General features: G+C 50.2%; 1 protein-coding gene across 1 annotated transcript in view; it reads right to left on the bottom strand.

Moving 5' to 3' along the window:
- The window catches only part of LOC144488066 (testis-specific serine/threonine-protein kinase 4-like), a 45,285-nt gene that overhangs the window by 484 nt on the left and 32,138 nt on the right, over positions 1 to 12,663 (bottom strand). The window contains exon 3 of the mRNA XM_078206088.1: positions 1 to 469. This exon is cut by the window's left edge and continues 484 nt beyond it. Within this exon, the coding sequence (XP_078062214.1) occupies positions 230 to 469 (240 nt within the window). The 3' untranslated portion in view covers positions 1 to 229. The remainder of the gene's footprint in view (positions 470 to 12,663) is intronic.

Here is a 12,663-nt window from a genome sequence, read left to right on the forward strand (position 1 = left end):
GGGTCGGGATTCTATACCCAATTGTTCCCCATTTCCCCTCCCACAAACCCCCGGTTTCAGCGCGCACTCCACCAGCCGCCCTTTGTCCTCTATCTCCCCTGGACCCCAACCTGCACCCACTGGGTGCCAACTAACTCTGCCCACTTCTCTGCCACCACCTCCTCCTTGCACTGCCCCCCCCCCCCTCCATCCTACTCTCCTCCCCCCGTCCCCACCACCATTCTGGAGTTTATCCCCATGCCTTGATGAGCATCTCCTTCAGGTAGCCTTCATGCCCTTGGTTTTTTGCGTGCCGCACTGTCATGAGGCGCTGTGTGCTTTTGGTGATGTTGAAGTGGTGGTAGAGAAATTCCATCTCTTGGAGGTAAACAGGCCTATCCGTGACCAGGTGGGTCATCCAGGGGTGGTCGAAGATCGCGTGCAGAGTGTAACGGTTGGAGATGTCCCTGAGCACGCACTGGATCAGGTCCTGGAATGAGAAAGGATGTGAGGCTCCAGTGAGTTATCCAACCTTTAAAGAAGGACTTGGGGGGGGGGGGGGGCATTGGTTCTACCCTATCGTCCTGACCATCTTGACCCGCTCTCCAAACACGCTGTCGTGTTGATTTGATTTATTATTGTCACATGTATTGGGATACAGTGTATTGTTTCTGGCGCGTTATACAGACAAAGCATACCGTTCATAGAGAAGGAAAGGAGAGGGTGCAGAATGTAGTGTTACAGTCACAGCTAGGGTGTAGAGAAAGATCAACTTCATGGAGGTAGGTCCTTTCAAAAGTCTGACGGCCGCAGGGAAGAAGCTGTTCTTGAGTCGGTCGGTACGTGACCTCAGACTTTTGTATCTTTCTCCCGACGGAAGAAGGTGGAAGAGAGAATGTCCGGGGTGCGTGGGGTCCTTAATTATGCCGGCTGCTTGAACGCACGGCGAATCCACCTAACTCGCGCGTCTTGAAGTGTGGGAAGAAACCGGAGCACCCGGAGGAAACTCACGCAGACACGAGGGAGAACGTGCAGACTCCACACAGACAGTGGCCTGAGCCGGGAATCGAACCCCGGGGTCCCCGGTGCTGTGAGGCAGCAGTGCTAACCACTGTGCCACCTATGTGCTGCCCGTTTGACCCACTGCAGGCTTGGGTGCCCACAACACCGTCCTGTTGAAACTGACGTACGTGGGCTCAGAAATGGATCCGCGACAAGAATTTGACATCAGGCAAGCCCAGCAGTGCCCTTCAGCTGTTTCTCAGCCTGTCCCGTGTAACTCCTTACCTGTTCCGGAGTAATGGCACTCTTTCCAGGCCCTGCACGCCCCCTCCCCCCCGCACCAACCAAGATCTAAAATCGTTGTACTCATGAGTTGAAAAGCATTGACATCCTGAAGGCTTTAAGAATGCTTCTCAGAGGACAAGAAGTTGCTTGGGGGAGCAGGGCGGGGGTGGGGGGTGGGAGTGGTGGAGGTCTGCTCTCACTGTGTCCCTCAGTACACGCTCCCCCCACCCCCCCACCACTGATCGCAGGATGTCTTAGAACATAGAACAGTACAGCACAGAACAGGCCCTTCGGCCCACGATGTTGTGCCGAGCTTTGTCTGAAACCCAGATCAAGCTATTTCCTCCCTATCATCCCGAAGTACTCCATGTGCCTATCCAGTAGCTTCTTAAATGTTCCTAAAGTGTCTGACTCCACTATCACTGCAGGCAGTCCATTCCACACCCCAATCACTCTCTGAGTAAAGAACCTACCTCTGATATCCTTCCTATATCTCCCACCATGAACCCTATAGTTATGCCCCCTAGTTACCACTCCATTCACCCGAGGAAATAGTCTTTGAACGTTCACTCTATCTATCCCCCTCATCATCTTATAAACCTCTATCAAGTCTCCTCTCAACCTCCTCCGCTCCAAAGAGAAAAGCCCAAGTTCCCTCAACCTTGTCTTGCTATAGAGATAGAGGGAGCACAGCGAAGGTTTACCAGGCTGATTCCTGGGATGGCAGGTCTGTCACGAGGAGAGACTAAGTTGGTTAGAATTATATTCACTGGAGTTTAGAAGAGTGAGAGGGGATCTCATAGAAACATAAAATTCTAACAGGGTTAGACAGGGTAGATTCAGAAAGAATGTTCCCGATGTTGGGGGGAGTCCAGAACTAGGGGCTCATAGTTTGAGGATGAGGGGTCAACCTTTTAGGACTGAGGTGAGGAGAAATTTCTTCACCCAGAGGGTGGTGAATGTGTGGAATTCACTACCACAGAAAGTAGTTGAGGCCAAAACGTTGTGTGATTTTGAGAAGGAATTAGATATAGCTCTTGGGTCGAAAGGGATCGAGGGATATGGGAGGGAGGGAGGGGGCAACTCAGAATATTGAATTCGATGATCAGCCATGATCAAAATGAATGGCGGAGTAGGTTTGAAGGGCTGAATGGCCTCCTCCTGATTCTAGATTCTCTGTTTAGCACAACTGACAACAAATGGATCACTCTTTTACACTGGTAAACGCACAACCTGATCACACGCTTACACTGGTAAATACACAACCTGATCACACGCTTACACTGGTAAATACACAACCTGATCACACGCTTACACTGGTAAATACACAACCTGATCACACGCTTACACTGGTAAACGCACAACCTGATCACACGCTTACACTGGTAAACGGACAACCTGATCACACGCTTACACTGGTAAATACACAACCTGATCACACGCTTACACTGGTAAACACACAACCTGATCACACGCTTACACTGGTAAACGCACAACCTGATCACACGCTTACACTGGTAAATACACAACCTAATCACACGCTTACACTGGTAAACGCACAACCTGATCACACGCTTACACTGGTAAATACACAACCTGATCACACGCTTACACTGGTAAACGCACAACCTGATCACACGCTCACACTGATAAACACACAACCTGATCACACGCTCACACTGGTAAATACACAACCTGATCACACGCTTACACTGGTAAACACACAACCTGATCACACGCTTACACTGGTAAACGCACAACCTGATCACACACTTACACTGGTAAATACACAACCTGATCACACGCTTACACTGGTAAATACACAACCTGATCACACGCTTACACTGGTAAATACACAACCTGATCACACGCTTACACTGGTAAATACACAACCTGATCACAAGCTTACACTGGTAAATACACAACCTGATCACACGCTTACACTGGTAAACACACAACCTGATCACACGCTTACACTGGTAAACGCACAACCTGATCACACGCTTACACTGGTAAATACACAACCTGATCACACGCTTACACTGGTAAACGCACAACCTGATCACACGCTTACACTGGTAAACACACAACCTGATCTCACGCTTACACTGGTAAATACACAACCTGATCACACTTTTACACTGGTAAACGCACAACCTGATCACACGCTTACACTGGTAAACGCACAACCTGATCACACGCTTACACTGGTAAATACACAACCTGATCACACGCTGACACTGGTAAACGCACAACCTGATCACACGCTTACACTGGTAAATACACAACCTGATCACACGCTTACACTGATAAACGCACAACCTGATCACACGCTTACACTGGTAAACGCACAACCTGATCACACGCTTACACTGGTAAACGCACAACCTGATCACACGCTTACACCGGTAAACGCACAACCTGATCACACGCTTACACTGGTAAACGCACAACCTGATCACACGCTTACACTGGTAAACGCACAACCTGATCACACGCTTACACTGGTAAATACACAACCAGATCACACGCTTACACTGGTAAACGCACAACCAGATCACACGCTTACACTGGTAAACGCACAACCTGATCACACGCTTACACTGGTTAATACACAACCTGATCACACGCTTACACTCGTAAAAACACAACCAGATCACACGCTTACACTGGTAAACGCACAACCTGATCACACGCTTACACTGGTAAATACACAACCTGATCACACGCTTACACTGGTAAATACACAACCTGATCACACGCTTACACTGGTAAACACACAACCTGATCACACGCTTACACTGGTAAATACACAACCTGATCACACGCTTACACTGGTAAACGCACAACCTGATCACACGCTTACACTGGTAAACGCACAACCTGATCACAAGCTTACACTGGTAAATACACAACCTGATCACACGCTTACACTGGTAAACGCACAACCTGATCACAAGCTTACACTGGTAAATACACAACCTGATCACACGCTTACACTGGTAAACGCACAACCTGATCACACACTTACACTGGTAAACGCACAACCTGATCACAAGCTTACACTGGTAAATCCACAACCTGATCACACGCTAACACTGGTAAACACACAACCTGATCACACGCTTACACTGGTAAACGCACAACCTGATCACAAGCTTACACTGGTAAATCCACAACCTTATCACACGCTTACACTGGTAAATACACAACCTGATCACACGCTTACACTGGTAAACACACAACCTGATCACACGCTTACACTGGTAAACGCACAACCTGATCACACGCTTACACTGGTAAATACACAACCTGATCACACGCTTACACTGGTAAACGCACAACCTGATTACACGCTTACACTGGTAAATACACAACCTGATCACACGCTTACACTGGTAAACGCACAACCTGATCACACGCTTACACTGGTAAATACACAACCTGATCACACGCTTACACTGGTAAATACGCAACCTGATCACACGCTTACACTGGTAAACGCACAACCTGATCACACGCTTACACTGGTAAACGCACAACCTGATCACACGCTTACACTGGTAAACGCACAACCTGATCACACGCTTACACTGGTAAACGCACAACCTGATCACACGCTTACACTGGTAAATACACAACCTGATCACACGCTTACACTGGTAAATACACAACCTGATCACACGCTTACACTGGTAAATGCACAACCTGAACACACGCTTACACTGGTAAACGCACAACCTGATCACACGCTTACACTGGTAAATGCACAACCTGATCACACGCTTACACTGGTAAACGCACAACCTGATCACACGCTTACACTGGTAAACACACAACCTGATCACACGCTTACACTGGTAAACGCACAACCTGATCACACGCTTACACTGGTAAACACACAACCTGATCACACGCTTACACTGGTAAACGCACAACCTGATCACATGCTTACACTGGTAAATACACAACCTGATCACACGCTTACACTGGTAAACGCACAACCTGATCACACGCTTACACTGGTAAACGCACAACCTGATCACACGCTTACACTGGTAAATACACAACCTGATCACACGCTTACACTGGTAAACGCACAACCTGATCACACGCTTACACTGGTAAACGCACAACCTGATCACACGCTTACACTGGTAAATACACAACCTGATCACACGCTTACACTGGTAAACGCACAACCTGATCACACGCTTACACTGGTAAATACACAACCTGATCACACGCTTACACTGGTAAACGCACAACCTGATCACACGCTTACACTGGTAAACGCACAACCTGATCACACGCTTACACTGGTAAACGCACAACCTGATCACACGCTTACACTGGTAAACACACAACCTGATCACACGCTTACACTGGTAAACGCACAACCTGATCACACGCTTACACTGGTAAACGCACAACCTGATCACACGCTTACACTGGTAAACGCACAACCTGATCACACGCTTACACTGGTAAACGCACAACCTGATCACACGCTTACACTGGTAAACGCACAACCTGATGACACGCTTACACTGGTAAACACACAACCTGATCACACGTTTACACTGGTAAACGCACAACCTGATCACACCCTTACACTGGTAAACGCACAACCTGATCACACGCTTACACTGGTAAACACACAACCTGATCACACCCTTACACTGGTAAACGCACAACCTGATCACACCCTTACACTGGTAAACGCACAACCTGATCACACGCTTACACTGGTAAACACACAACCTGATCACACGCTTACACTGGTAAACGCACAACCTGATCACACCCTTACACTGGTAAACGCACAACCTGATCACACGCTTACACTGGTAAACGCACAACCTGATCACACGCTTACACTGGTAAACGCACAACCTGATCACACGCTTACACTGGTAAACACACAACCTGATCACACGCTTACACTGGTAAACGCACAACCTGATCACACCCTTACACTGGTAAACGCACAACCTGATCACACGCTTACACTGGTAAACACACAACCTGATCACACGCTTACACTGGTAAACGCACAACCTGATCACACGCTTACACTGGTAAATACACAACCTGATCACAAGCTTACACTGGTAAATACACAACCTGATCACACGCTTACACTGGTAAATACACAACCTGATCACACGCTTACACTGGTAAATACACAACCTGATCACAAGCTTACACTGGTAAATACACAACCTGATCACACGCTTACACTGGTAAATACACAACCTGATCACACGCTTACACTGGTAAATACACAACCTGATCACACGCTTACACTGGTAAACGCACAACCTGATCACACGCTTACACTGGTAAACGCACAACCTGATCACACGCTTACACTGGTAAACGCACAACCTGATCACACGCTTACACTGGTAAACGCACAACCTGATCACACGCTTACACTGGTAAACGCACAACCTGATGACACGCTGACACTGGTAAACGCACAACCTGATCACACGCTTGCACTGGTAAACGCACAACTTGATCACACGCTTACACTGGTAAACGCACAACCTGATCACACGGTGACACTGGTAAATACACAACCTGATCACACGCTTACACTGGTAAATACACACCTGGATCACACTTTTACACTGGCGTTCGATCACAAGTTTACGATCTCTCATCGACCCCAGGAATTCCTCGCCAAGGAGACAACACTTTCTCCCCCCACCCCCCCTCCCTCCCCTCCCCCCTCCTCACAGCACCGAGAACCACCGTCGCAAAGAGATTTGAAGACAAAACGTCAGCCTATAATTGATTGTATCAGAGGGGGATGGAAGATAAAAGAGGGGAAGGAGCGACGTAGGGGTGGGAGCTGGTGAGGGGACTGACGACAGGAGCTCTGTGACCTGGGGGGGGTTCGGAGCGATTCCCAATGCTTTACTCCGAGGTACACGAGCAGCCACGCTTTGGATCTGAGACCTGGGAGTGTTTGATGGGGACAGTGTAGAGGGAGCTTTACTCTGTATCTAACCCCGTGCTGTTCCTGTCCTGGGAGTGTTTGATGGGGCACAGTGTAGAGGGAGCTTTACTCTGTATCTAACCCCGTGCTGTACCTGTCCTGGGAGTGTTTGATGGGGCACAGTGTAGAGGGAGCTTTACTCTGTATCTAACCCCGTGCTGTACCTGTCCTGGGAGTGTTTGATGGGGACAGTGTAGAGGGAGCTTTACTCTGTATCTAACCCCGTGCTGTACCTGTCCTGGGAGTGTTTGATGGGGACAGTGTAGAGGGAGCTTTACTCTGTATCTAACCCCATGCTGTACCTGTCCTGGGAGTGTTTGATGGGGGACAGTGGAGAGGGAGCTTTACTCTGTATCTAACCCCGTGCTGTACCTGTCCTGGGAGTGTTTGATGGGGGGACAGTGTAGAGGGAGCTTTACTCTGTATCTAACCCCGTGCTGTACCTGTCCTGGGATTGTTTGATGGGGGACAGTGTAGAGGGAGCTTTACTCTGTATCTAACCCCGTGCTGTACCTGTCCTGGGAGTGTTTGATGGGGGACAGTGTAGAGGGTGCTTTACTCTGTATCTAACCCCGTGCTGTACCTGTCCTGGGAGTGTTTGATGGGGGACAGTGTAGAGGGAGCTTTACTCTGTATCTAACCCCGTGCTGTACCTGTCCTGGGAGTGTTTGATGGGGGACAGTGTAGAGGGAGCTTTACTCTGTATCTAACCCCGTGCTGTACCTGTCCTGGGAGTGTTTGATGGGGGACAGTGTAGAGGGAGCTTTACTCTGTATCTAACCCCGTGCTGTACCTGTCCTGGGAGTGTTTGATGGGGGGACAGTGTAGAGGGAGCTTTACTCTGTATCTAACCCCGTGCTGTACCTGTCCTGGGACTGTTTGATGGGGGACAGTGTAGAGGGAGCTTTACTCTGTATCTAACCCCGTGCTGTACCAGTCCTGGGAGTGTTTGATGGGGGACAGTGTAGAGGGAGCATTACTCTGTATCTAACCCCGTGCTGTACCTGGCCTGGGAGTGTTTGATGGGGACAGTGTAGAGGGAGCTTTACTCTGTATCTAACCCCGTGCTGTACCTGTCCTGGGAGTGTTTGATGGGGACAGTGTCGAGGGAGCTTTACTCTGTATCTAACCCCGTGCTGTACCTGTCCTGGGAGTGTTTGATGGGGGACAGTGTAGAGGGAGCTTTACTCTGTATCTAACCCCGTGCTGTACCAGTCCTGGGAGTGTTTGATGGGGGACAGTGTAGAGGGAGCTTTACTCTGTATCTAACCCCGTGCTGTACCTGTCCTGGGAGTGTTTGATGGGGACAGTGTAGAGGGAGCTTTACTCTGTATCTAACCCCGTGCTGTACCTGTCCTGGGAGTGTTTGATGGGGGACAGTGTAGAGGGAGCTTTACTCTGTATCTAACCCCGTGCTGTACCTGTCCTGGGAGTGTTTGATGGGGGACAGTGTAGAGGGAGCTTTACTCTGTATCTAACCCGGTGCTGTACCTGTCCTGGGAGTGTTTGTTGGGGGACAGTGTAGAGGGAGCTTTACTCTGTATCTAACCCGGTGCTGAACCTGTCCTGGGAGTGTTTGTTGGGGGACAGTGTAGAGGGAGCTATACTCTGTATCTAACCCCGTGCTGTACCTGTCCTGGGAGTGTTTGATGGGGGACAGTGTAGAGGGAGCTTTACTCTGTATCTAACCCGGTGCTGTACCTGTCCTGGGAGTGTTTGTTGGGGGACAGTGCAGAGGGAGCTTTACTCTGTATCTAACCCCGTGCTGTCCCTGTGCTGGGAGTGTTTGATGGGGGACAGTGTAGAGGGAGCTTTACTCTGTATCTAACCCCGTGCTGTACCAGTCCTGGGAGTGTTTGATGGGGACAGTGTAGAGGGAGCTTTACTCTGTATCTAACCCCGTGCTGTACCTGTCCTGGGAATGTTTGATGGGGACAGTGTAGATGGAGCTTCACTCTGTATCTAACCCCGTGCTGTAGCTGTCCTGGGAGTGTTTGATGGGGAACAGTGGAGAGGGAGCTTTACTCTGTATCTAACCCCGTGCTGTACCTGTCCTGGGAGTGTTTGATGGGGGACAGTGTAGAGGGAGCTTTACTCTGTATCTAACCCCGTGCTGTACCAGTCCTGGGAGTGTTTGATGGGGACAGTGTAGAGGGAGCTTTACTCTGTATCTAACCCCGTGCCGTACCTGTCCTGGGAATGTTTGATGGGGACAGTGTAGAGGGAGCTTCGCTCTGTATCTAACCCCGTGCTGCAGCTGTCCTGGGAGTGTTTGATGGGGAACAGTGGAGAGGGAGCTTTACTCTGTATCTAACCCCGTGCTGTATCTGTCCTGGGAGTGTTTGATGGGGGACAGTGTAGAGGGAGCTTTACTCTGTATCTAACCCGGTGCTGTACCTGTCCTGGGAGTGTTTGTTGGGGGACAGTGTAGAGGGAGCTTTACTCTGTATCTAACCCCGTGCTGTACCTGTCCTGGGAGTGTTTAATGGGGACAGTGTAGAGGGAGCTTTACTCTGTATCTAACCCCGTGCTGTCCCTGTGCTGGGAGTGTTTGATGGGGGACAGTGTAGAGGGAGCTTTACTCTGTATCTAACCCCGTGCTGTACCAGTCCTGGGAGTGTTTGATGGGGGACAGTGTAGAGGGAGCTTTACTCTGTATCTAACCCCGTGCTGTCCCTGTGCTGGGAGTGTTTGATGGGGGACAGTGTAGAGGGAGCTTTACTCTGTATCTAACCCCGTGCTGTACCTGTCCTGGGAGTGTTTGATGGGGGACAGTGTAGAGGGAGCTTTACTCTGTATCTAACCCCGTGCTGTACCTGTCCTGGGAGTGTTTGATGGGGACAGTGTGTAGAGGGAGCTTTACTCTGTATCTAACCCCGTGCTGTACCTGTCCTGGGAGTGTTTGATGGGGGACAGTGTAGAGGAAGCTTTGCTTTGTATCTAAACCCGTGCTGTATCTGCCCTGGGAGTCTTTGATGGGGGACAGTGTAGAGGGAGCTTTACTCTGTATCTAACCCCGTGCTGTACCTGTCCTGGCAGGGTTTGATGGGGGGACAGTGTAGAGGCAGCTTTACTCTGTATCTAACCCCGTGCTGTACCTGTCCTGGGAGTGTTTGATGGGGACAGTGTAGAGGGAGCTTTACTCTGTATCTAACCCCGTGCTGTACCTGTCCTGGGAGTGTTTGATGGGGACAGTGTAGAGGGAGATTTACTCTGTATCTAACCCCGTGCTGTACCTGTCCTGGGAGTGTTTGATGGGGGAACAGTGTAGAGGGAGCTTTACTCTGTATCTAACCCCGTGCTGTACCTGTCCTGGGAGTGTTTGATGGGGACAGTGTAGAGGGAGCTTTACTCTGTATCTAACCCCGTGCTGTACCTGTCCTGGGAGTGTTTGATGGGGGACAGTGTAGAGGGAGCTTTACTCTGTGTCTAACCCCGTGCTGTACCTGTCCTGGGAGTGTTTGATGGGGGACAGTGTAGAGGGAGCTTTACTCTGTATCTAACCCGGTGCTGTACCTGTCCTGGGAGTGTTTGTTGGGGGACAGTGTAGAGGGAGCTTTACTCTGTATCTAACCCCGTGCTGTACCTGTCTTGGGAGTGTTTGTTGGGGGACAGTGCAGAGGGAGCTTTACTCTGTATCTAACCCCGTGCTGTACCTGTCCTGGGAGTGTTTGATGGGGGACAGTGTAGAGGGAGCTTTACTCTGTATCTAACCCCGTGCTGTACCTGTCCTGGGAGTGTCTGTTGGGGGACAGTGTAGAGGGAGCTTTACTCTGTATCTAACCCCGTGCTGTCCCTGTCCTGGGAGTGTTTGTTGGGGGACAGTGCAGAGGGAGCTTTACTCTGTATCTAACCCCGTGCTGTCCCTGTGCTGGGAGTGTTTGATGGGGGACAGTGTAGAGGGAGCTTTACTCTGTATCTAACCCCGTGCTGTACCAGTCCTGGGAGTGTTTGATGGGGACAGTGTAGAGGGAGCTTTACTCTGTATCTAACCCCGTGCTGTACCTGTCCTGGGAATGTTTGATGGGGACAGTGTAGAGGGAGCTTCACTCTGTATCTAACCCCGTGCTGCAGCTGTCCTGGGAGTGTTTGATGGGGAACAGTGTAGAGGGAGCTTTACTCTGTATCTAACCCCGTGCTGTACCAGTCCTGGGAGTGTTTGATGGGGACAGTGTAGAGGGAGCTTTACTCTGTATCTAACCCCGTGCCGTACCTGTCCTGGGAATGTTTGATGGGGACAGTGTAGAGGGAGCTTCACTCTGTATCGAACCCCGTGCTGTAGCTGTCCTGGGAGTGTTTGATGGGGAACAGTGTAGAGGGAGCTTTACTCTGTATCTAACCCCGTGCTGTATCTGTCCTGGGAGTGTTTGATGGGGGACAGTGTAGAGGGAGCTTTCCTCTGTATCTAACCCGGTGCTGTACCTGTCCTGGGAGTGTTTGTTGGGGGACAGTGTAGAGGGAGCTTTACTCTGTATCTAACCCCGTGCCGTACCAGTCCTGGGAGTGTTTGATGGGGACAGTGTAGAGGGAGCTTTACTCTGTATCTAACCCCGTGCTGTACCTGTCCTGGGAGTGTTTGATGGGGGACAGTGTAGAGGGAGCTTTACTCTGTATCTAACCCCGTGCTGTACCTGTCCTGGGAGTGTTTGATGGGGACAGTGTAGAGGGAGCTTTACTCTGTATCTAACCCCGTGCTGTACCTGTCCTGGGAGTGTTTGATGGGGGACAGTGTAGAGGAAGCTTTGCTTTGTACCTAAACCCGTGCTGTATCTGCCCTGGGAGTCTTTGATGGGGGACAGTGTAGAGGGAGCTTTACTCTGTATCTAACCCCGTGCTGTACCTGTCCTGGCAGGGTTTGATGGGGGGACAGTGTAGAGGCAGCTTTACTCTGTATCTAACCCCGTGCTGTACCTGTCCTGGGAGTGTTTGATGGGGACAGTGTAGAGGGAGCTTTACTCTGTATCTAACCCCGTGCTGTACCTGTCCTGGGAGTGTTTGATGGGGGACAGTGTAGAGGGAGCTTTACTCTGTATCTCACCCCGTGCTGTACCTGTCCTGGGAGTGTTTGATGGGGGGATAGTGTAGAGGGTGCTTTACTCTGTATCTAACCCCGTGCTGTACCTGTCCTGGGAGTGTTTGATGGGGGACAGTGTAGAGGGAGCTTTACTCTGTATCTAACCCCGTGCTGTACCTGTCCTGGGAGTGTTTGATGGGGGGATAGTGTAGAGGGAGCTTTACTCTGTATCTAACCCCGTGCTGTACCTGTCCTGGGAGTGTTTGATGGGGACAGTGTAGAGGGAGCTTTACTCTTTATCGAACCCCGTGCTGTACCTGTCCTGGGAGTGTTTGATGGGGGACAGTGTAGAGGGAGCTTTACTCTGTATCTA

Source organism: Mustelus asterias, unplaced genomic scaffold, assembly GCF_964213995.1.
Source record: "Mustelus asterias unplaced genomic scaffold, sMusAst1.hap1.1 HAP1_SCAFFOLD_1258, whole genome shotgun sequence".
Lineage (NCBI taxonomy): Eukaryota > Metazoa > Chordata > Chondrichthyes > Carcharhiniformes > Triakidae > Mustelus > Mustelus asterias.